At 29.8% G+C, this 27,953-nt stretch overlaps 1 protein-coding gene across 1 annotated transcript in view; it reads left to right on the forward strand.

Moving 5' to 3' along the window:
* The first annotated feature begins 3,539 nt into the window (after positions 1-3,539).
* The window catches only part of LOC143231308 (medium-chain acyl-CoA ligase ACSF2, mitochondrial-like), an 81,854-nt gene continuing 57,440 nt past the window's right edge, over positions 3,540-27,953 (forward strand). Inside the window, exons 1-11 of the mRNA XM_076465857.1 lie at positions 3,540-3,638; positions 9,449-9,632; positions 11,905-12,033; positions 12,377-12,430; positions 14,118-14,236; positions 14,752-14,799; positions 15,020-15,137; positions 15,326-15,421; positions 18,653-18,801; positions 19,774-19,865; positions 22,322-22,398. Coding sequence (XP_076321972.1) covers positions 12,398-12,430; positions 14,118-14,236; positions 14,752-14,799; positions 15,020-15,137; positions 15,326-15,421; positions 18,653-18,801; positions 19,774-19,865; positions 22,322-22,398 — 732 coding nt within the window. The 5' untranslated portion in view covers positions 3,540-3,638; positions 9,449-9,632; positions 11,905-12,033; positions 12,377-12,397. The remainder of the gene's footprint in view (positions 3,639-9,448; positions 9,633-11,904; positions 12,034-12,376; positions 12,431-14,117; positions 14,237-14,751; positions 14,800-15,019; positions 15,138-15,325; positions 15,422-18,652; positions 18,802-19,773; positions 19,866-22,321; positions 22,399-27,953) is intronic.

Genomic DNA, 27,953 nt, shown 5'->3' on the forward strand with positions numbered 1-27,953 from the left:
AATGATTATTTAATACCTGCATCAGTGTGTTGTGGTATATAGATAGCAACACTTTCGGCGTGGATTGTGTTTACTTGGATATTAACTCCGAGTGCATCTGTCAATTTATTAATATGAAAAATTCTATTGTATGTTTTTATTATTTTTAAAAACTTATAACAAGGGTTTTATTCATATAGATACTAGTATTTAAATGTAATATTAGGTTTTTATATATTACGTACCACTTATACTAAACATACATATAATTAATATACAGATAAGAGTTATTAAAACATTCACCCAGAGCCAAAACTAGTGGTCAGTGTGTCCACGTACCGAGGTATGATGTTGTTAACGGTGGCTCGCAATTTCAGTTGTGAACGTGTTAGGATAGTGACCTTAATTATTTTGTTGGTTCAAAGTGTTTGTTGTGATGGTGGGTCGGACGCTGCATATAGATCACTGATATTAACCAGTTAATTAACCAGTGTGAGTACAAGAAGACATTGAAGGTAAACCTTATGACCCGTGACCCACATTCACCTCAGTTAGTTTCCAATCACATATTGATATATCTTTAGTTATCGAACACCAATGATCTATAAGTCCAATCAACTGTTCTGAAGAAACAATCCAAAGCTTACATTCTTCATCAAAAATTTAAATTATAACCTCGTGGGTGTGAATTTACTACGTAAATACATTTTGAAACCATTCTGCGAAACTTAGGAAATACCACGTGAATATAATACCATAAACTGTTCTACTTTATTGTGGTATAACTACCACATAGTGTATATGTATATTGATATAATGTACAAGAGTATAACTATCATACAGTGTGTGTATTAATATATGATGTACTGTATTGTAACTATTATATCTATTAATATATATAATGTACTAGAGTATAATTATTATACTGTGTATGTGTTTTATGATATAAAGTACTAAACTGTAAGTATTATACTGCATATGTGTATTACGATAAAATGTGCTAGAGTATTACTACCATACAGTGTATGTGTATTATGATATAATGTGGTATAGGATAAGTATCATACTGTTCATGTGTATTATGATATAATGTGGTATAGGATAAGTATCATACTGTTCATGAGTATTATGATATAATGTGGTATAGGATGAGTATCTTACTATTCATGTGTATTATGATATAATGTGGTATAGGATAAGTATCATACTATTCATGTGTATTATGATATAATGTGGTATAGGATAAGTATCTTACTGTTCATGTGTATTATGATATAATGTGGTATAGGATAAGTATCTTACTGTTCATGTGTATTATGATATAATGTGGTATAGGATAAGTATCTTACTGTTCATGTGTATTATGATATAATGTGGTATAGGATAAGTATCTTACTGTTCATGTGTATTATGATATAATGTGGTATAGGATAAGTATCTTACTGTTCATGTGTATTATGATATAATGTGGTATAGGATAAGTATCTTACTGTTCATGTGTATTATGATATAATGTGGTATAGGATAGGTATCTTACTGTTCATGTGTATTATGATATAATGTAATATAGGATAAGTATCTTACTGTTCATGTGTATTATGATATAATGTGGTATAGGATAAGTATCATACTGTTCATGTGTATTATGATATAATGTGGTATAGGATAAGTATCATACTATTCATGTGTATTATGATATAATGTGGTATAGGATAAGTATCTTACTGTTCATGTGTATTATGATATAATGTGGTATAGGATAAGTATCATACTGTTCATGTGTATTATGATATAATGTGGTATAGGATAAGTATCTTACTGTTCATGTGTATTATGATATAATGTGGTATAGGATAAGTATCATACTAGAGTTCATGTATGTGTATTATGATATAATGTGGTATAGGATAAGTATCTTACTGTTCATGTGTATTATGATATAATGTGGTATAGGATAAGTATCATACTATTCATGTGTATTATGATATAATGTGGTATAGGATAAGTATCTTACTGTTCATGTGTATTATGATATAATGTGGTATAGGATAAGTATCTTACTGTTCATGTGTATTATGATATAATGTGGTATAGGATAAGTATCTTACTGTTCATGTGTATTATGATATAATGTGGTATAAGATAAGTATCTTACTGTTCATGTGTATTATGATATAATGTGGTATAGGATAAGTATCTTACTGTTCATGTGTATTATGATATAATGTGGTATAGGATAAGTATCTTACTGTTCATGTGTATTATGATATAATGTGGTATAGGATAAGTATCTTACTGTTCATGTGTATATATGATATAATGTGGTATAGGATAAGTATCTTACTGTTCATGTGTATTATGATATAATGTGGTATAGGATAAGTATCTTACTGTTCATGTGTATTATGATATAATGTGGTATAGGATAAGTATCATACTGTTCATGTGTATTATGATATAATGTGGTATAGGATAAGTATCTTACTGTTCATGCGTATTATGATATAATGTGGTATAGGATAAGTATCTTACTGTTCATGTGTATTATGATATAATGTGGTATAGGATAAGTATCATACTAGTATCATTGATGATGTGTATTATGATATAATGTGGTATAGGATGGGTATCTTACTGTTCATGTGTATTATGATATAATGTGGTATAGGATAAGTATCATACTATTCATGTGTATTATGATATAATGTGGTATAGGATAAGTATCTTACTGTTCATGTGTATTATGATATAATGTGGTATAGGATAAGTATCTTACTGTTCATGTGTATTATGATATAATGTGGTATAGGATAAGTATCTTACTGTTCATGTGTATTATGATATAATGTGGTATAGGATAAGTATCTTACTGTTCATGTGTATTATGATATAATGTGGTATAGGATAAGTATCTTACTGTTCATGTGTATTATGATATAATGTGGTATAGGATAAGTATCTTACTGTTCATGTGTATTATGATATAATGTGGTATAGGATAAGTATCTTACTGTTCATGTGTATTATGATATAATGTGGTATAGGATAAGTATCTTACTGTTCATGTGTATTATGATATAATGTGGTATAGGATTAGTATCTTACTGTTCATGTGTATTATGATATAATGTGGTATAGGATAAGTATCTTACTGTTCATGTGTATTATGATATAATGTGGTATAGGATAAGTATCTTACTGTTCATGTGTATTATGATATAATGTGGTATAGGATAAGTATCTTACTGTTCATGTGTATTATGATATAATGTGGTATAGGATAAGTATCTTACTGTTCATGTGTATTTAGAGTAAAATATACAAGTTAACACTGTTCGTGACTTTAACTACTCAAACCAGTTTTGTACCTACTTTTAAAAAACGGACTATTTATTAATAAATATATGAATAATAATGAACTATATTGTGGATCAGACATAAGAGAGACAAAGGAATTAGATAGTTTTTAGAATATAACAACATCGAATAGGATTACGGCTGGCTACGTCATCAAATAGACCAGAAACTGAACTATAAAATAACCAAAACCTTCGTGTCTTGTTTGTCATTATCTCACAGTTTGAAATGTTTAAGTTACGATCTATCACTAAAACTATCGTTTCTTGGTATTATGGAGCTATAGGGACTCCAATGTACAGGTAAGTAAGTACACAGGTGATGTGTTGTGTTGACGTGAACTGTATATATAGGTATTAATGTTTCTAGTTTGTGTTGTGCTCATATAGGTACTGACTCTTTTATTGTATATTGTGTTATAAAGATACCAACACTTCAGGTTTTTTTTGTTCAGATAGATATTAATTATTCGAGTGTGTGTTGTGTTTATATAGATATTAACACTTTTGTTGTATGTTGTGTTATGTAGATACCAACACTTTCAGTGTTTTTTATTTACACAAATATAAACACTTTTATATGTGTTGTGTTGTACAGATACGGATAACAAAATTGCAAGTGTAGGATTATCCTGTATCGCTTCTTTTATTATTGTTTTAAAGTCTTATAAAAAGCGTTGCATTACATGGATATTATTATTTAGATGTAATATTATGTTTATAGGTTTCAATTATCTTTCACATTGTAAACGGACGTCAATAATCAATAGATAATGATTATTTAATACCTGCATCAGTGTGTTGTGGTATATAGATAGCAACACTTTCGGCGTGGATTGTGTTTACTTCGATATTAACTCCGAGTGCATCTGTCAATTTATTAATATGAAAAATTCTATTGTATGTTTTTATTATTTTTAAAAACTTATAACAAGTGTTTTATTCATATAGATACTAGTATTTAAATGTAATATTAGGTTTCTATATATTACGTACCACTTATACTAAACATACATATAATTAATATACAGATAAGAGTTATTAAAAACATTCACCCAGAGCCAAAACTAGTGGTCAGTGTGTCCACGTACCGAGGTATGATGTTGTTAACGGTGGCTCGCAATTTCAGTTGTGAACGTGTTAGGATAGTGACCTTAATTATTTTGTTGGTTCAAAGTGTTTGTTGTGATGGTGGGTCGGACGCTGCATTTTAATCACTGATATTAACCAGTGTGAGTACAAGAAGACATTGAAGATAAACCTTATGATCCGTGACCCACATTCACCTCAGTTAGTTTCCAATCACATACTGATATATCTTTAGTTATCGAACACCAATGATCTATAAGTCCAATCAACTGTTCTGAAGAAACAATCCAAAGCTTACATTTTTTATCAAAAATTTAAATTATAACCTCGTGGGTGTGAATTTACTACGTAAATACATTTTGAAACCATTCTGCGAAACTTAGGAAATACTACGTGAATATAATACCATAAACTGTTCTACTTTATTGTGGTATAACTACCACATAGTGTATACGTATATTGATATAATGTACAAGAGTATAACTATCATACAGTGTGTGTATTAATATATGATGTACTGTATTGTAACTATTATATCTATTAATATATATAATGTACTAGAGTATAATTATTATACTGTGTATGTGTTTTATGATATAAAGTACTAAACTGTAAGTATTATACTGCATATGTGTATTACGATAAAATGTGCTAGAGTATTACTACCATACAGTGTATGTGTATTATGATATAATGTGGTATAGGATAAGTATCATACTGTTCATGTGTATTATGATATAATGTGGTATAGGATAAGTATCATACTGTTCATGAGTATTATGATATAATGTGGTATAGGATGAGTATCTTACTATTCATGTGTATTATGATATAATGTGGTATAGGATAAGTATCATACTATTCATGTGTATTATGATATAATGTGGTATAGGATAAGTATCTTACTGTTCATGTGTATTATGATATAATGTGGTATAGGATAAGTATCATGCTATTCATGTGTATTATGATATAATGTGGTATAGGATAAGTATCTTACTGTTCATGTGTATTATGATATAATGTGGTATAGGATAAGTATCATACTATTTATGAGTATTATGATATAATGTGGTATAGGATAAGTATCTTACAGTTCATGTGTATTATGATATAATGTGGTATAGGATAAGTATCTTACTGTTCATGTGTATTATGATATAATGTGGTATAGGATAAGTATCATACTGTTCATGTGTATTATCATATAATGTGGTATAGGGTAAGTAGCTTACTGTTCATGTGTATTATGATATAATATGGTACAGGATAAGTATCTTTCTGTTCATGTGTATTATGATATAATGTGGTATAGGATAAGTATCATACTGTTCATGTGTATTATGATATAATGTGGTATAGTATAAGTATCTTACTGTTCATGTGTATTATCACTGATATACATATAGATCACTGATATTAACTAGTTAATTAACCAGTGTGAGTACAAGAAGACATTGAAGGTAAACCTTATGACCCGTGACCGACATTCACCTCAGTTAGTTTCCAATCACATACTGATATATCTTTAGTTATCGAACACCAATGATCTATAAGTCTAATCAACTGTTTTGAAGAAACAATCCAAAAACTTACATTCTTCATGAAAATTTAAATTATAAACTCGTTAGTGTGAATTTACTGCGTAAATACATTTTGAAACGATTCTGTAAAACTTAGGAAATACCACGTGAATATAATACCATAAACTGTTCTAATAAGATATAATGTACTGGAATATAAGTATCAAACTGTTTATGTGTATTATGATATAATGTACTAGAGTATATCTTCGATACTGTGTATGTGTATTATGATATAATGTACTGTATTATAACTATCGTACAGTATCTGTGTATTAATATATAATGTACTGTATTATAACTATCGTACAGTGTCTGTGTATTAATATATAATGTACTGTATTATAACTATCGTACAGTGTCTGTGTATTAATATATAATGTACTGTATTATAACTATCGTACAGTGTCTGTGTATTAATATATAATGTTTTGTATTATAACTATCGTACAGTGTCTGTGTATTAATATTTCATGTACTGTATTATAACTATCGTACAGTGTCTGTGTATTAATATATAATGTACTGTATTATAACTATCGTACAGTGTCTGTGTATTAATATATAATGTACTGTATTATAACTATCGCACAGTGTCTGTGTATTAATATATAATGTTTTGTATTATAACTATCGTACAGTGTCTGTGTATTAATATATAATGTACTGTATTATAACTATCGTAGAGTGTCTGTGTATTATGATATAATGTTTTGTATCATAACTATCGTACAGTGTCTGTGTATTAATATATAATGTTTTGTATTATAACTATCGTACAGTGTCTGTGTATTAATATATAATGTACTGTATTATAACTATCGTACAGTGTCTGTTTATTAATATATAATGTTTTGTATTATAACTATCGTATAGTGTCTGTGTATTAATATATAATGTTTTGTATTATAACTATCGTACAGTGTCTGTGTATTAATATATAATATTTTGTATTATAACTATCGTACAGTGTCTGTGTATTAATATATAATGTTTTGTACTATCACTATCGTACAGTGTCTGTGTATTAATATATAATGTTTTGTATTATAACTATCGTACAGTGTCTGTGTATTCATATATAATGTTTTGTATTATAACTATCGTACAGTGTCTGTGTATTCATATATAATGTTTTGTATTATAACTATCGTACAGTGTCTGTGTATTCATATATAATGTTTTGTATTATAACTATCGTACAGTGTCTGTGTATTCATATATAATTTTTTTGTATTTTCACTATCGTACAGTGTCTGTGTATTCATATATAATGTTTTGTATTATAACTATCGTACAGTGTCTGTGTATTAATATATAATGTTTTGTATTATAACTATCATACAGTGTCTGTGTATTAATATATAATGTTTTTGTATTATATCTATCATTACAGTGTCTGTGTATTAATATATAATGTACTGTATTATAACTATCGTACAGTGTCTGTGTATTAATATATAATGTACTGTATTATAACTATCGTACAGTGTCTGTGTATTAATATATAATGTTTTGTATTATAACTATCGTACAGTGTCTGTGTATTAATATATAATGTACTGTATTATAACTATCGTACAGTGTCTGTTTATTAATATATAATGTTTTGTATTATAACTATCGTATAGTGTCTGTGTATTAATATATAATGTTTTGTATTATAACTATCGTACAGTGTCTGTGTATTAATATATAATGTTTTGTATTATAACTATCGTACAGTGTCTGTGTATTAATATATAATGTTTTGTATTATAACTATCGTACAGTGTCTGTGTATTAATATATAATGTTTTGTATTATAACTATCGGACAGTGTCTGTGTATTCATATATAATGTTTTGTATTATAACTATCGTACAGTGTCTGTGTATTCATATATAATGTTTTGTATTATAACTATCGTACAGTGTCTGTGTATTCATATATAATGTTTTGTATTTTAACTATCGTACAGTGTCTGTGTATTCATATATAATGTTTTGTATTATAACTATCGTACAGTGTCTGTGTATTAATATATAATGTTTTGTATTATAACTATCGTACAGTGTCTGTGTATTAATATATAATGTTTTGTATTATAACTATCGTACAGTGTCTGTGTATTAATATATAATGTACTGTATTATAACTATCGTACAGTGTCTGTGTATTAATATATAATGTTTTGTATTATAACTATCGTACAGTGTCTGTGTATTAATATATAATGTACTGTATTATAACTATCGTACAGTGTGTATTTAAGTCAAATCAACTGTTCTGAAGATACAATACAAACACATTCTTCATCAAACTTGAAATAATAAACTGGAGGGTTAAAATTTATCCCGTGAATATATTACCTTAAGTCGTTCTATTAAATCGTGGATTTACCACGTAAATATGTTGCCATAAACTGTTATGTTAAATTGTATGAGTATAGAGTACAGGGTACTTCAAGTGTAGTAATATATATAAAGTAAATTTTATTATAGGAAGTTACAAAACTTATGTAAGTCTGTGAAAATTGAAGATAATAAAACAAAGCCACCTTACAACCGGTACAGAAATAGATTAATAGGAAACAAGCTGAGCACGTCCTAGTTCAAGAAAAAATATATATAATCTGGTTAGTTATGTAAAGTTTTGTTTTTCGAATTTCGCGCAAAGCTACTCGCGGGCTATCTGCGCTAGCCGTCCCTAATTTAGCAGTGTAAGACTAGAGGGAAGGCAGCTAGTCATCACCACCCACCGCCAAGTCTTGGGCTACTCTTTTACCAACCAATAGTGGGATTGATTGTAACATTATAACGCCCCCACGGCTGAAAGGGCGAGCATGTTTGGTGCGACCGGGAGTCGAACGCCTTAACATTCATGGCCATGTCGGGCCCGTTATGTAAAGATTTCTTCCCAATAATAGAGTTGCGGTTCTAAAGCTAATGTTGGTTTCTCTCGAGTGTCACTTTTTATTTGTTGCCTATTGATAATATATCATGATATCTAAACACTGAGGTTAAAAATTTCAATCTTTGAGAATTTACTTTATAAATATATTACCAGAAACCTTTCTGTGAAACCACCAACATATCTGTGAAGTGTATGGACTTAGCACGTGAATATACTACCACAAGTATAGTTTTGAATTCTACGGACTTACTATAGATATATGACACGATAAAGATAGATTCGGTGGTCATTTTATTTCACCATTTATAGATATTAAAAACACTTGTTCGCATGTCCAAGTCATGATAGGTTCTTGTTCAGAAGTATTTACAAGACAGACTATACTCTTATCGTGTCAAACAATATACTTGTGGTCACCATCATAACGATACTGAGCTTTATTTTAGTATACTGTTATACAGCATATTATGTTAATAATTCTAAGAAAATGTTATTTTATTCACGTAATGTCAATATTAAGATAATGGATATTTCTGTTGTTTCCAGACTCCTAGCAACCAATCCAGAAAAGTTTAAAATTAGCTATAATTATGGTCACGGAGACAGCGTTCTTATCGGATCCACTATTGGTCAAGCTTTAAACAAAGTGTCTGAGAAAAATGGTGATCAATTAGCTTTTGTTTTCTGTCATCAGAATGTCCGTCGCACCTTTGTGGAGACAAATCAAGAAGTACGTTACTTAGTGACGTATTTACAGAATATCATAATCCTAACATTCAACTCTATCATACTAAATGTGTTGTTAATATATTTACGGAATATTATAATCCTAACATCGAACTCTATGATACTAAATGTGTTGTTAATATATTTACGGAATATTATAATCCTAACATTCAACTCTATGATACTAAATGTGTTGTTAATATATTTACGGAATATTATAATCCTAACATTCAACTCTATCATACTAAATGTGTATTTACAGAGTATTCTAAACCTCACGTCTTGTTACATGACTTGTAAATATTGGTTATGTATTTACAGAGTATTCTAAACCTCACGTCTTGTTACATGACTTGTAAATATTGGTTATGTATTTACAGAGTATTCTAAACCTCACGTCTTGTTACATGACTTGTAAATATTGGTTATGTATTTACAGAGTATTCTAAACCTCACGTCTTGTTACATGACTTGTAAATATTGGTTATGTATTTACAGAAGTATTCTAAACCTCACGTCTTGTTACATGACTTGTAAATATTGGTTACGTATTTACAGAGTATTCTAAACCTCACGTCTTGTTACATGACTTGTAAATATTGGTTACGTATTTGCAGAGTATTCTAAACCTCACGTCTTGTTACATGACTTGTAAATATTGGTTACGTATTTGCAGAGTATTCTAAACCTCACGTCTTGTTACATGACTTGTAAATATTGGTTTACGTATTCTAAACCTACGTCTTGCATGACTTGTAAATATTGGTTACGTATTTGCAGAGTATTCTAAACCTCACGTCTTGTTACATGACTTGTAAATATTGGTTATGTATTTACAGAGTATTCTAAACCTCACGTCTTGTTACATGACTTGTAAATATTGGTTACGTATTTGCAGAGTATTCTGAATCTCACGTCTTGTTACATGACTTGTAAATATTGGTTATGTACTTACAGAATATTCTAAACCTCACGTCTTGTTACATGACTTGTAAATATTGGTTATGTATTTACAGAGTATTCTAAACCTCACGTCTTGTTACATGACTTGTAAATATTGGTTATGTATTTACAGAGTATTCTAAACCTCACGTCTTGTTACATGACTTGTAAATATTGGTTATGTATTTACAGAGTATTCTAAACCTCACGTCTTGTCACATGAGTTGTAAATATTGGTTATGTATTTACAGAATATTCTAAACCTCACGTCTTGTTACATGACTTGTAAATATTGGTTATGTATTTACAGAGTATTCTATACCTCACGTCTTGTTACATGACTTGTAAATATTGGTTATGTATTTACAGAGTATTCTAAACCTCACGTCTTGTTACATGACTTGTAAATATTGGTTATGTATTTACAGAGTATTCTAAGACTAACATCTCAATACACAAGTTGTAAATTTGTTGATATTGTATTTTTCCTAAATACACTAAACCTAATGTCTTACTTAGATGTATTGGTTCATGATTTATAAGTATATCGTTTATGTTTATCTATTTGTTCAATATAGTTAAAACAATAATCAGCTAGGATTTTGAAAGCATTTGGTATATATATATGTGTATTTTCTAATTATTGAAACTAATACAGATTAACAGTAAAAAGTACATACACAAAGAAATATTATTACATACATGTATTTGTACATGTACATGGAACAATAAAATATTTGTGTTTAATATTTGTTCATGTCTTGTGGCTTTCAAACATCTGTAGTTTATCGTATATGGCTCTTACGTTAAGCAAGTGTGGCCACCCCTGCTCTATTGTATTGGTAATGGTTCACGTGTTGTTAGATATACAGTACCTTGTTGTTAGATGTGTTCATGTGTCTGTACTGACTCATGTGTAATTAGATATAATGTTTCTATATATTTACTGGTTCATGTGTTGTTAGATATAACTGTACCTGTGTATTTATTGATTCACTTGTTGTTAGATGTATTGGTTCATGTGTTGTTATATATAACTGTACCTGTGTATTTATTGATTCACTTGTTGTTAGATGTATTGGTTCATGTGTTGTTATATATAACTGTACCTGTGTATTTACTGATTCACTTGTTAGATGTACTGGTTCATGTGTTGTTATATATAACTGTACCTGTGTATTTACTGATTCACTTGTTGTAAAATGTACTGGTTCATGTGTTGTTATATATAACTGTACCTGTATCTTCACTGGTTAATGTAATGTTAGTTTTCTGTACTTTAAATACAATTCTCTACATCTGTAAATTCTTAAGTTCCATTGTTTGTACCACAGACTGAGCAGCTAGCAGCAAGTTTCTTAGAACTTGGACTGTGACCTGGAGAACGTCTGGCAGTTTGGAGCACCAACTGTTATGAGTGGGTTCTAACTCAGCTGGCTGCAGCTAAAGCTGGACTGGTACTGGTAAGGATATTTGATATCATCTTTAACCAAAGTCATATCTTGAAATATCTCTATCTACAGAAACGTGAGATATATGAGTTTAAATCTTAAATATGAAATATAGAACAAATGTGTTTCTAATTTAATTTAAACATATGTGTTTCTTCTGTGACGTGTACTAATTTAATTTAAACATATGTGTTTCTTCTGTGACGTGTACTAATTTAATTTAAACATATACTCATGGATTTGTTAACATAAACTTTTGTATGTTGTGTGCTTTAATAGTAACATGAACAATCGTTATATTACAACTGATTAAATTTTGTAACATAACCTTTGTGTGTTATGTTTTCTGTTCCAGGTCAACATCAACCCTTCCTTCATGCCTTCTGAACTAGAATACTGTTTAAACAGGGTAAACTATTATACTTTGTTTGGTATAAAAACTGAAAGAGTCGTTACAACTATGGTTGATAAGAATTTTAAATAAAACAAGATATAAAGTGACATGTGAACCACGTGTTAAAATAGCTATAAAAGTATATGTAATATTTATGGTCACAGAATATGACAGTGTATTAGTTTGTGAAAGGAATTTCAAATTATGTTTGAGTATATTTAAAATTATTCAGAAAGGTTTTTATAGATTGCAATTCTAACTAAAAAAAACTTTCTCGAAACAAGCTCGTGATTCGACAGTTTTTTATATATAAGCCCATGTTAATTCCCACAGAAATTTATATTATTATCCCAAGTTTGGAGTTTATAGTTTTAAAAATGTGGCTATGTAACCGTGGTCTATGAGGTTAACTGGAGGTCATAACGGCCATTTTTGGCAAATAGAACGACAAACAGGTATCAAACTGAAAAGGTCGTATTTTATGGTAAAGCGTATTCTCAGTCTCTCTGGATCATTAATTAGCTTTGCTACTTATTCTGTGATGTGGAGAAAACCCACTTGTAGAGAAATATATATATATTTAAAAACGGTTCGTTTGGGTTGAGAAAATATTTTACGTAAAGAAGCGAACAACGTTTCGACCTTCTTCGGTCATCGTCAGGTTCATAAAAAAAGAAAGAGGTAACTGACCAAAAGCTGACCACATGTTTGAAAGGGGTTGTGTAACAGAGTGTCGGAATGTAGAGGGCGGGCTTAGATGTTTGAATATATAATTTTACATTATTTATAATATTATTTTTTAATATAGGTATAAAGGTGTTCCTTTGTATTGGTTTATTTTTGGGTTGAGTTGTTGTATAAGTAAGGCTTCTTTAATTTTGCGTTTGTTTCTTTATTTAGTATTTGAGTGTTTTCTATGGTTATGTTGTGTTTATTTGACTTGCAGTGTTCGAAAACGCGTGAAGGTGACTTTTTATGTTCTTTGAATCTGGTTTCCATTTTTCTACTTGTTTCTCCAATATAGAAGTCATGGCAGTTATCACATTGTATTTTATAAATAATGTTGGTGTGGTGTTTGTCAGTGTAGTTTTTACATAATATAGACCTCAGTTTTGTGCCTGGTTTTTGAATAAATTTGGTATGAACTGGAATGTCATATTTTGTTACTAGTTTTTACCAAATGTTGGTTATTTTTCTGCTGATGTCGGGAATATATATTTGATATCGGCATATTTTAATTTGCCTTGTATTGCATCGTGAAGAGAAAAAGCCATTTTTTTAATTAAATAATAAATTCAGAATACTATTCACTTCATTTGACCACACAGCAAAATTCACGACACCAAAAGATGGGAAACTTTGTTTGACACTTTCTTAAAGTGTCATGTGAAGCACATAGTAGAAACAAGAGATATATATACACTCTTTATTTGATTAAAGTAACTGATTTTGTAAATAAGAATATATAGTTACGTAAACAGTTCATCATGAATGGGTTTTCTGTGAATATCACAATTGATATGGTTGATTTGAAGAAACCAACTCAAGATATATTTGTGTGTGTATATGTACACTTTGTTTACTGATAAACTACTATATATTAACATTCTACGTTCTTTACAACATTTTACTAAATTCAACTACGTTTTATGTATAAAATTAAAACACTTGAAGAGATGAACAAACCGTTCTACTTTTCTAGACCTCTTGTAAAGCACTGATTGCTGGAGAGTCTTTCAGAAAACAAGATTACTACCAACAGTTATGTTGTGTTGTACCAGAGGTTATATCATCTAAACCAGGCCAGATTAAAAGTAGAAGGTAACGTAAAGTACAATACAGATTACAATGTTAAATCAGGCCATATTAAAATTAACAGATAAATAATAATATAATATGTATTATAATGTTAAGCCAGGCCAGAATAAATGTAACAGGTAAGGTAAAGTACAACATATCAGAATGTTGAAATCAGACCAGATTAAAAGTAGAAGGTAACGTAAAGTACAATGCAGATTTTAATGTTAAATCAGGCTAGGCTAAATGTAACAAGTAAGTAATAGTACAATATAGATTATAATGTTAGACCAGGCCATATTAAATGTGATATGTTATAAACATTGTTACAGACATTTTATATTGTTTGAACGCATCTCTGTCATACAAACATTGTCTTATTTATTTTCTAAATATTTTTTTAAAATTCTGATTAGTTTAAGCTTGGTACATCCTAGACTTACATATTATATGAAGTTAGTGATATGTTTTATATTTATTAACATCATAACCATGATGTAATATACTGATGTCCATATTCACTGTTTGTTCTGTTTCAGATGTCCAGATTTACACACTGTTGTCATGTTGACAAAGAAGGACTTTCCGTAAGTAACCAAACAAGTTGACCACATCATAACTGAGTTTTGGATGTGAAAATATTTACTTTAAAAGAAAAACTGAATGATCATAATAAAGATATAAATAACGGAACATAAAATAGATAATAAAACCATATGTTTTTATTACCTATTTGTATTAATCTTAATAATACACTTGAAACAATTCATACTCTATTAGTAACTATTAAATTTATTATCAATCTAGCGGAGTTTACAAGTTTGACCATATTCTACGTGCCGCAGGAAACGAGAAATTGCGAGAAGTGAAGGAGCTGGACTCCAAGATTCAGTTTGACGATCCAGTTAATATTGAATTTATATCGGTAGGAGTTATTTGTTAAAGCCAATTGAAAAACAGATATTTCGTATTACATTCCTTAATAATAAAAATATACGTTTCTTAGACTTTCAGTATAGGGCTATTATAAAACAAAAAAAAGACATTCAAACAATGATTATAGTCTTGACTACTGTCTGTGCCTTTGAACTAACAGAAGTATGTTCTTTTCAGGGAACCAAGGGTAAACCCAAACCTGCAGCATTTTCTCATTTTCATTTAATCAACAATCTGATTGCCGTTACCACCAGAATTATAATACCAGGAGTGGTGAGTATTGTTGTAAACTACACATTCAGAACCATCCTGTTATACCAGGAGTAGTGAGTATTGTAGTAAACTACACATTCAGAAACATCCTGTTATACCAGAAGTGGTGAGTATTGTTGTAAACTACACATTCAGAACCATCCTGTTATACCAGGAATGGTATGTATTGTAGTAAACTACACATTCAGAACCATCCAGTTATACCAGGAGTGGTGAGTATTGTAGTAAACTACACATTCGGAACCATCCTGTTATACCAGGAGTGGTGAGTATTGTTGTAAACTACACTTTCTCAATCGTCCTATTATACCAGGAATGGTATGTATTGTTGTAAACTACACATTCAGAACCATCCTGTTATACCAGGAGTGGTATGTATTGTTGTAAAATGCAAATTCAGAACCATCCTATTATATCAGGAGTGGTGAGTATTGTTCTAAACTACACCTTCTCAATCGTTCTATTATACCAGGAGTGGTGAGTATTGTTGTAAACTACATATTCAGAATCATCCTGTTATACCAGGAGTGGTGAGTATTGTTGTAAACTACACCTTCTCAATCGTCTTATTATACCAGGAATGGTATGTGTTGTTGTAAACTACAAATTCAGAACCATCCTGTTATATCAGGAGTGGTGAGTATTGTTGCAAACCACACATTCAGAACCATCCTGTTATACCAGGAGTGGTGAGTATTGTTGCAAACTACACATTCAGAATCATCCTGTTATACCAGGAGTGGTATGTATTGTTGTAAACAGCAAATTCAGAACCATCCTATTATATCAGGAGTGGTGAGTATTGTTCTAAACTACACCTTCTCAATCGTTCTATTATACCAGGAGTGGTGAGTATTGTTGTAAACTACATATTCAGAATCATCCTGTTATACCAGGAGTGATGAGTATTGTTGTAAACTACACCTTCTCAATCGTCTTATTATACCAGGAGTGGTATGTATTGTTGTAAACTACACATTCAGAATCATCCTGTTATATTAGGAGTGGTGAGTATTGTTGCAAACTACACCTTCTCAATCGTCCTATTATACCAGGAATGGTATGTATTGTTGTAAACTACACATTCAGAACCATCCTGTTATACCAAGAATGGTATATATTGTTGTAAACTACACATTCAGAACCATCCTGTTATACCAGGAATGGTATGTATTGTTGTAAACTACACATTCAGAAACATCCTGTTATAACAGGAGTGGTGAGTATTGTTGTAAACTACATCCTCTCAATCGTCCAATTGTACCAGGAATGGTATGTATTGTTGTAAACTACAAATTCAGAACCATCCTATTATATCAGGAGTGGTGAGTATTGTTGTAAACTACACCTTCTCAATCGTTCTATTATACCAGGAATGGTATGTATTGTTGTAAACTATACATTCAGAACCATCCTGTTATACCAAGAGTGGCGAGTATTGTTGTAAACTACACATTCAGAACCATTCTGTTATACCAGGAGTGGTATGTATTGTTGTAAACTACAAATTCAGAACCATCCTGTTATACCAGGAATGGTATGTATCGTTGTAAACTACACATTCAGAAACATCCTGTTATAACAGGAGTGGTGAGTATTGTTGTAAACTACATCCTCTCAATCGTCCAATTGTACCAGGAATGGTATGTATTGTTGTAAACTACAAATTCAGAACCATCCTATTATATCAGGAGTGGTGAGTATTGTTGTAAACTACACCTTCTCAATCGTTCTATTATACCAGGAATGGTATGTATTGTTGTAAACTACACATTCAGAACCATTCTGTTATACCAGGAATGGTATGTATTGTTGTAAACTACACATTCAGAACTATCCTGTTATACCAGGAGTGGTATGTATTGTTGTAAACTACAAATTCAGAACCATCCTGTTATATCAGGAGTGGTGAGTATTGTTGCAAACTACACATTCAGAACCATCCTGTTATACCAAGAGTGGTGAGTATTGTTGCAAACTACACATTCAGAACCATCCTGTTATACCAGGAGTGGTGAGTATTGCTGTAAACTACACATTCAGAACCATCCTGTTATATCAGGAGTGGTGAGTATTGTTGTAAACTACAGCTTCTCAATCGTCCTATTATACCAGGAGTGGTATGTATTGTTCTAAACTACAAATTCAGAACCATCCTGTTATATCAGGAGTGGTGAGTATTGTTGCAAACCACACATTCAGAACCATCCTGTTATACCAGGAGTGGTGAGTATTGTTGCAAACTACACATTCAGAACCATCCTGTTATATCAGGAGTGGTGAGTATTGCTGTAAACTACACCTTCTCAATCGTCCAATTGTATCAGGAATGGTATGTATTGTTGTAAAGTACACATTCAGAACCATCCTGTTATACCAGGAGTGGTGAATACTGTTGTAAACAAACATGCAGAACCATCCTGTTATACCAGGAATGGTATGTATTGTTGTAAAGTACACATTGAGAACCATCCTGTTATACCAGGAATGGTATGTATTGTTGTAAAGTACACATTGAGAACCATCCTGTTATACCAGGAGTGGTATGTATTGTTGTAAAATACACCTTTAGAACCATCCTGTTATACCAGTACTGTTGAGTATTGTTGCAAACTACATCTTCTCAATCGTCCAATTGTACCAGGAGTGGTAAGTATTGTAGTAAACTACACACAACTGTCCTGTTTTATACATGAGTGGTAAGTATTGTTGTGAACATTGTTGTTGATATGGTAATCTCGAACTATTCTATAAGTTATCAAGTTAATATACTGTTATTAGTTTAAAACTTTATCTAATGATAATAAAGGTACATAAGTCGCAGTGTTTTTATAACTTACTACGTAAACTTTAGTTGGTCAGTAATGGTTTGTCTGGTCCTTTACTGATCAATGGTTTTATAACTATGGTTCTGAACTGTATTATTAATATACTTCTATACTTCATTCAGGAAAGAGTTGTTCTGGTTAAACATTTTTGGGTTAAACATAAGATTATCATAACTATATTTGTTTCAGATAACTTTCCGTTTCTTGTGTTCTTTAAGAAATATGATGCAGTCGTTAAGTATATTATCACAGCTAGTTGACGAATAAAATATGTTTGAACATACTTCAGTTTAAAATTGTAGATGGTCTAATATAAAAACACCTCAGATAAAAAGATTGAACTATCTGGCTTTGTTATAGGAAGTCCTTTAGCAGTTACAGTTATATGTGATTTTTATCTCAGAAATCAGTGGATTGTGTTCCATTTCCATTATTCCATTCCTTTGGTTATGTTGGCGGTGTTATCGCAACCATTATTCACCAGAAATTAGCTGTGTTTCCTTCGTCTTTTATTAACCCTGTGGCCACATTGAAAGCTATTGAAACAGAAAGGTAAAGTTCATAAATAAAACATCTTTGTTGCTCATCTTTACAGACTGTTATTTGTTAACGATGAAATAACATCCACACGTGTGATAAGTGGTGTTATAATATCTTTAATATTGGTGCTAAAACGTAACAAATGTTTACTATGGATGGTTGTGTGAGAGAAATAAAAGTCGAAGTAGACAAAATTTTAATATGTGTTTCATTGGAATGACTCAGTTTCTCCTTCCATTTTAACACAGTATCATTTTAATCTAATGTTTATTAAAGTAACAGTAAATTATGCACTTAATAACAACTGTTTTCAGTGAACCATTTTATTTTAGTGAGGCCAGAAAATACAAAAAGATAAAAAATGGAATCAGAGACATCTAACTGTCTTAAAGTGTTTTCAGTCTGTTTTAGTTTAAAACTGGTTGTGTGTCTTTAATATATACTTATATCAAGATGGATTCTTTGGGCTGTTTTAATCATATGGTTTTCACTTTTGTCATCTCTATTGTTATAGTTTAGATCTCTCTCCCTTATTTTTACCATTGTTATTAATGTTGGTTGACCCAGTGTTTTCAACAATGTTCAACATTTAAGACAATCACACACTCTTTATTTTCCACTCTGTATACTACTGTCATGAAAATAAATCTATTTACAAATAACATCTATTATTATTTTTGTCGTCATGGTAACTGTTCTTTTTTCTTCAGACAATCTTTATTCAACTTTATTACAGCAACAGTTTGTCTTCGTGTTTAAATAGGATCACCAACATATAAACAACTCTCTCTCAGAAAAACCAAATTCATGTAAGTCATTCATGAGTTCTGGCTGTACGTCAACATGACAACACGTATTTTATCAATCATTTCTGTTTTCTGGCTAGACGTCAACATACAAACATCTATGTTTGTCAATGATCCCTGTCTTCTTGGATTTTCCATTAAAACACTTTTTTAACAGAGACTCTTATCGTACTTTTAGATGCACTCTTATTGGGGGAACGTTCACCATGTTTACTGACATTGTTAATCACCCGGATGTTGATAAGTTTGATCTAACCAGTCTTCAAGCGGGTAAGTGAATAGTTATTGTGTTGTATTTAATTTTATTAGTAATATATTGGACATAATAAGGAGCTGGCGAGTAAGATTCGTATGTGGTCCGAACAGTGGGTACTGAATCTTTCTCTCCATATTATAGATTTTCTATCTCTTGATAAAAAATAAAATAATATAAAACAGCTAATTGCTAAACGACCACATATACACATCATTATTACGAAATCACCACCACATTCAGAACTCCACTATTTGTCAGACAAATCTTTGGTGTAAATGTCTTCCTTTTTCATCCAAAAGGGATGGAGGGAGGCTTGTTGGTTCTGTCAAGATACTACGTTGTGGGAGCATCTTGGTTAAAACATCTACCCCAAACCACAGTTAACTTCTTCTGACTTCTAAGGCCATTTCGAATATACCCATTGATGTTGCATCCCATGGTACTCTGAATTCTAAGAGTAATTATTGAGACAAAGATTCCTCGCAGGTATCTTCAAGCAATGTGTTTCTGCTGTGTGATATATCTCGATTTACAAGGACAGAATAATGACCCTCACCAATGTCTTAATTTTGAAATTTGCATTGCCATGTCCACTTGCCTCTGTCCAGTCAGGTAATCTGGATTCTAAGGTTCAGCCATACCTCCTTAAGCCTCTCTGGTGTGTCTAGTGTCAGTAATGTGGACAATCACGGGCATCATATCATGGTTCTTTGACGTGTTCTTGTTGTGGTAGCAAAGACTATGATGCTACGAGTGCAAACTGGAATCACATTATGTTAACCCTAGTGGTTCCCATCCATTCTACTTTCGTTCTTACTCAACATGGGTAGAAAAAAATGAGATGCAGCATTTTGAAATGTTTAACAACATTTCTTACCCTGAGCGTTAGTATCACCAAATCCATCTGGGACATATGATGCTGCACTACGTGCCACTGCTTCAGTAGGTGTCATTACAGATCTTTCTGTATTTTTGACAGAGTCGTTTGCCAAACATGTGAAGAGTCATTTGTCTTTTATTGTTAAAGAAGTTGACAAGTCAACGTATGCCCCTATCTCATTCTCACTATCCCTTCCAGTGACTGTGTGGCTTCACTTCCTTCTTTTTCGGCTTTTGACTTCTGCTCGGGGCTATTTTGTTCGATCCCGAGATATAGAACGATTATTCGTTCACACCCTCAGTCGCTAAAAGCTTTATCTATTGACAGAGACCTGCCCACTCAACTCAGAGCAGGATCCACGGAGGATGAGAAATCTCCTTCTAATAAAGATAAATGGTTTTGTCGCAATCCAAACAGTTCTCTAGTCACTACTCCTCTACCTGAATAAAAATGTCCATTTTGATACAAAAGAACTGTCGAGGTTACTGTTGTAATTTGGATGACATTAAAGCTGTAATTGATTCCTATCATCCTGAGTATCTTTTGACACATTTTGAAACCTCCTGATACAGTAACCTTTGGTGTTTTTTTCTAAACATCACAATGACCTGTGCATGGAGTGGTGCTACAGCTGATAATCTTCTCATTGTTTTTAACCAGATCTGGCAGGGAAAATGTTTTCCTGATGCTTGGCTCTGGACTATTGTTTTCCCATTCTTTAAGTTATTAAATAATTTATTAAATTGAGAAGTGCAGTGGGAAGCACACAAGCACTAACTCGAGGAAGTTTACTGTTAAAGTAATAAATCTGAATCTGAAACGAAGATTCATTCTTTGAATCAGTTTTAATGTAATTTATCATAATAGTCTCTGTTACAATCAAGTTGTTAAATGTCTTGTAATATAATAACAAAATTCCTTCAGCATAAATAACAAAACGTTCCCTAATTTTGTTTTCCAAAACATTACTAAATCAGTTACACCAAATCGATTTGACCATATTTCAACAAGCTTATTCAATGTCAGGAAAGATGTCAATAAGACACAGATCTTAAGCGAGAAACGTTGGGCGAGTCTGTCATAAGAGTAATAATAGGTTTTCTCTAGCTCTTAGAGATTGCGCTGGCTGACTGAACTTCTTTCTCTACTGTGTTCTTCCGACTATGTTGAATCCTCTTTGACTTGACTTCTCGCTTCAAACATGGGTTTTTATGTAAAATATTTTAAGTATTCTCACAATCCTCCAAACAGTATACACATCTATACACAAGAAGATCTAACACTTAAATGGCCCAGAACTTTCAAAACCAGAACTAAAATTACTTGTTCATTGGTTGCAGATAAATTTGGTAAATCGGCAACCTTCTTACTTGTATCCTTACATACACTTTTGAAATGGATACTACAAAGTTTCGACTTATTCCTTTCTTAACAACTTTGTGTGAGATAAAGTAAACATTTCCCATAGCTTATTCATTGATTTAATTTTAGCATCCTTCAATAATCACTTAACACTCAAACTCTATGAAAACATAGTTTTGTAATTACATACAGATTATTACTTACTTGTAACAACTGTGTTACTTTCAGCACTTATTGGAGGCTCCTCATGTTCGGTAGAGCTGTGGAAGCATATAGAAGAGAAGTTGGGGGTAACAAACCTCATTGTAAGTTTCAAAACAATTTGGAATCCATTGTTTTACAATTTGCTTACTGATGCAAGAGATTTATAAAATGGTTAATTAAGTTACGTTTATAATGTTAAAATAAACAATTTATTTAACAGCACTGTTAAAACAACAATAGTTATTGTTATTCATTGTTGATAAACAGAGGAGTAGAAAAATAGAATTTCAAAACAAATAAAGTGTTAAACATCGTTATGAATCAAAAATTAATACTGAAATATGAAACAAAACCCAACAACTTAAACTAAAGTTCATTTCTCTCTGCTGTGCAATTATACCATGTTCATTTTAGGATTCCGTCTCTCAAGTTAAAAATATGACAACCTATAAGCACAATAATAATTGAAAAAATACACGAAAATGAAGCAATAAAAACAATACTATATATATAAAAGACGGTCATGGTAGAAAAATGTTATAATAAGAAAATAACGGATATGAAATTATACAAAATAATACTGGAAGTGTAAAACAATGTTAGGTAATCATGAAACTATATAAAATAATACTGGAAGAGCAAAACAATGTGATGGTAATAATGAAACAATATAAAATAATACTGGAAGAGTAAAACAATGTCATGGTAATCATGAAACTATATAAAATAATACTGGAAGAGTAAAACAATGTTATGGTAATCATGAAACTATATAAAATAATACTGGAAGAGTAAAACAATGTTATGGAAATCATGAAAGTGTATAAAATAATACTAGAAGAGTAAAACAATGTTATGGTAATCATGAAACTATATAAAATAATACTGGAAGAGTAAAACAATGTTATGGTAATCATGAAATTATATAAAATAATACTGGAAGAGTAAAACAATGTTATGGTAATCATGAAAGTGTATAAAATAATACTGAGAGAGCAAAACAATGTCATGGTAATCATGAAACTATATAAAATAATACTGGAATAGCAAAACAATGTCATGGTAGTCATGAAACAGTGTAAAATAACACTGGAAGAGTAAAACAATGTTATGGTAATCATTAAACTATATAAAATAATACTGGAAGAGTAAAACAATGTTATGGTAATCATGAAACTATATAAAATAATACTGGAACAGTAAAACAATGTTATGGTAATCATAATACTACATAAAATAATACTGGAAGAGTAAAACAATGTCATAGTAATCATGAAACTATATAAAATAATACTGGAAGAGTAAAACAATGTCATGGTAATCATGAAACTGTGTAAAATAATACTGGAAGAGTAAAACAATGTTATGGTAATCATGAAACTGTATAAAATAATACTGGAAGAGTAAAACAATGTCATGGTAATCATGAAAGTGTATAAAATAATACTGGAAGAGTAAAACAATGTCATGGTAATCATGAAACTATATAAAATAATACTGGAAGAGTAAAACAATGTCATGGTAATCATGAAACTATATAAAATAATACTGGAAGAGTAAAACAATGTTATGGTAATCAGGAAAGTGTATAAAATAATACTAAAAGAGTAAAACAAAGTTATGGTAATCATGAAACTGTGTAAAATAATACTGGAAAAGTAAAACAATGTTATGGTAATCATGAAACTGTATAAAATAATACTGGAAGAGTAAAACAATGTTATGGTAATCATGAAACTATATAAAATAATACTGGAAAGAAAACAATGTTATGGTAATCATGAAACTATATAAAATAATACTGGAAGAGTAAAACAATGTTATGGTAATCATGAAACTATATAAAATAATAATGGAAGAGTAAAACAAAGTTATGGTAATCATGAAATTATATAAAATAATACTGGAAGAGTAAATCAATGTTATGGTAATCATGAAACTATATAAAATAATACTGGAAGAGAAAAACAATGTTATGGTAATCATGAAACTATATAAAATAATACTGGAAGAGTAAAACAATGTTATGGTAATCATGAAACTATATAAAATAATAATGGAAGAGTAAAACAAAGTTATGGTAATCATGAAATTATATAAAATAATACTGGAAGAGTAAATCAATGTTATGGTAATCATGAAACTATATAAAATAATACTGGAAAAGTAAAGCAATGTCATGGTAAGCATGAAAGTATATAAAATAATACTGGAAAAGTAAAACAATGTCATGGTAATCATGAAACTATATAAAATAATACTGGAAGAGAAAAACAATGTTATGGTAATCATGAAACTATATAAAATAATACTGGAAGAGTAAAACAATGTTATGGAAATCATGAAAGTGTATAAAATAATACTAGAAGAGTAAAACAAAGTTATGGTAATCATGAAACTATATAAAATAATACTGGAAGAGTAAAACAAAGTTATGGTAATCATGAAATTATATAAAATAATACTGGAAGAGTAAAACAAGGTTATGGTAATCATGAAACTATATAAAATAATACTGGAAGAGTTAAACAATGTTATGGTAATCATGAAACTAAATAAAATAATACTAGAAGAGTAAAACAATGTCATGGTAATCATGAAACTAAATAAAATAATACTGGAAGAGTAAAACAATGTTTTGGTAATCATGAAACTATATAAAATAATACTGGAAGAGTAAAACAATGTCATAGTAATCATGAAAGTGTATAAAATAATACTGGAAGAGTAAAACAATGTCATGGTAATCATGAAACTATATAAAATAATACTGGAAGAGTAAAACAATGTCATGGTAATCATGAAACTATATAAAATAATACTGGAAGAGTAAAACAATGTTATGGTAATCAGGAAAGTGTATAAAATAATACTAAAAGAGTAAAACAAAGTTATGGTAATCATGAAACTGTGTAAAATAATACTGGAAAAGTAAAACAATGTTATGGTAATCATGAAACTGTATAAAATAATACTGGAAGAGTAAAACAATGTTATGGTAATCATGAAACTATATAAAATAATACTGGAAGAGAAAAACAATGTTATGGTAATCATGAAACTATATAAAATAATACTGGAAGAGTAAAACAATGTCATGGTAATCATGAAACTATATAAAATAATACTGGAAGAGTAAAACAATGTTATGGTAATCAGGAAAGTGTATAAAATAATACTAAAAGAGTAAAACAAAGTTATGGTAATCATGAAACTGTGTAAAATAATACTGGAAAAGTAAAACAATGTTATGGTAATCAGGAAAGTGTATAAAATAACACTGGAAGAGTAAAACAATGTTATGGTAATCATTAAACTATATAAAATAATACTGGAAGAGTAAAACAATGTTATGGTAATCATGAAACTATATAAAATAATACTGGAACAGTAAAACAATGTTATGGTAATCATAATACTACATAAAATAATACTGGAAGAGTAAAACAATGTCATAGTAATCATGAAACTATATAAAATAATACTGGAAGAGTAAAACAATGTCATGGTAATCATGAAACTGTGTAAAATAATACTGGAAGAGTAAAACAATGTTATGGTAATCATGAAACTGTATAAAATAATACTGGAAGAGTAAAACAATGTCATGGTAATCATGAAAGTGTATAAAATAATACTGGAAGAGTAAAACAATGTCATGGTAATCATGAAACTATATAAAATAATACTGGAAGAGTAAAACAATGTCATGGTAATCATGAAACTATATAAAATAATACTGGAAGAGTAAAACAATGTTATGGTAATCAGGAAAGTGTATAAAATAATACTAAAAGAGTAAAACAAAGTTATGGTAATCATGAAACTGTGTAAAATAATACTGGAAAAGTAAAACAATGTTATGGTAATCATGAAACTGTATAAAATAATACTGGAAGAGTAAAACAATGTTATGGTAATCATGAAACTATATAAAATAATACTGGAAGAGAAAAACAATGTTATGGTAATCATGAAACTATATAAAATAATACTGGAAGAGTAAAACAATGTTATGGTAATCATGAAACTATATAAAATAATAATGGAAGAGTAAAACAAAGTTATGGTAATCATGAAATTATATAAAATAATACTGGAAGAGTAAATCAATGTTATGGTAATCATGAAACTATATAAAATAATACTGGAAAAGTAAAGCAATGTCATGGTAAGCATGAAAGTATATAAAATAATACTGGAAAAGTAAAACAATGTCATGGTAATCATGAAACTATATAAAATAATACTGGAAGAGAAAAACAATGTTATGGTAATCATGAAACTATATAAAATAATACTGGAAGAGTAAAACAATGTTATGGAAATCATGAAAGTGTATAAAATAATACTAGAAGAGTAAAACAAAGTTATGGTAATCATGAAACTATATAAAATAATACTGGAAGAGTAAAACAAAGTTATGGTAATCATGAAATTATATAAAATAATACTGGAAGAGTAAAACAAGGTTATGGTAATCATGAAACTATATAAAATAATACTGGAAGAGTAAAACAATGTTATGGTAATCATGAAACTAAATAAAATAATACTAGAAGAGTGAAACAATGTCATGGTAATCATAAAACTAAATAAAATAATACTGGAAGAGTAAAACAATGTTTTGGTAATCATGAAACTATATAAAATAATACTGGAAGAGTAAAACAATGTCATAGTAATCATGAAAGTGTATAAAATAATACTGGAAGAGTAAAACAATGTCATGGTAATCATGAAACTATATAAAATAATACTGGAAGAGTAAAACAATGTCATGGTAATCATGAAACTATATAAAATAATACTGGAAGAGTAAAACAATGTTATGGTAATCAGGAAAGTGTATAAAATAATACTAAAAGAGTAAAACAAAGTTATGGTAATCATGAAACTGTGTAAAATAATACTGGAAAAGTAAAACAATGTTATGGTAATCATGAAACTGTATAAAATAATACTGGAAGAGTAAAACAATGTTATGGTAATCATGAAACTATATAAAATAATACTGGAAGAGCAAAACAATGTTATGGTAATCATGAAACTATATAAAATAATACTGGAAGAGTAAAACAATGTCATGGTAATCATGAAACTATATAAAATAATACTGGAAGAGTAAAACAATGTTATGGTAATCAGGAAAGTGTATAAAATAATACTAAAAGAGTAAAACAAAGTTATGGTAATCATGAAACTGTGTAAAATAATACTGGAAAAGTAAAACAATGTTATGGTAATCATGAAACTGTATAAAATAATACTGGAAGAGTAAAACAATGTTATGGTAATCATGAAACTATATAAAATAGTACTGGAAGTGTAAAACAAAGTTATGGTAATCATGAAACTATATAAAATAATACTGGAAGAGCAAAACAATCTCATGGTAATAATGAAACAATATAAAATAATACTGGAAGTGTAAAACAAAGTTATGGTAATCATGAAACTATATAAAATAATACTTTAAGAGTAAAACAAAGTTATGGTAATCATGAAAGTGTATAAAATAATACTGGAATAGTAAAACAATGTCATGGTAATCATGAAACAATACAAAATAATACTGGAAGAGTAAAACAATGTAAGGGTAATCATGAAACTATATAAAATAATAGTGGAAGAGTAAAACAATGTCATGGTAATC

This window comes from Tachypleus tridentatus, chromosome 11, assembly GCF_004210375.1.
Source record: "Tachypleus tridentatus isolate NWPU-2018 chromosome 11, ASM421037v1, whole genome shotgun sequence".
Lineage (NCBI taxonomy): Eukaryota > Metazoa > Arthropoda > Merostomata > Xiphosura > Limulidae > Tachypleus > Tachypleus tridentatus.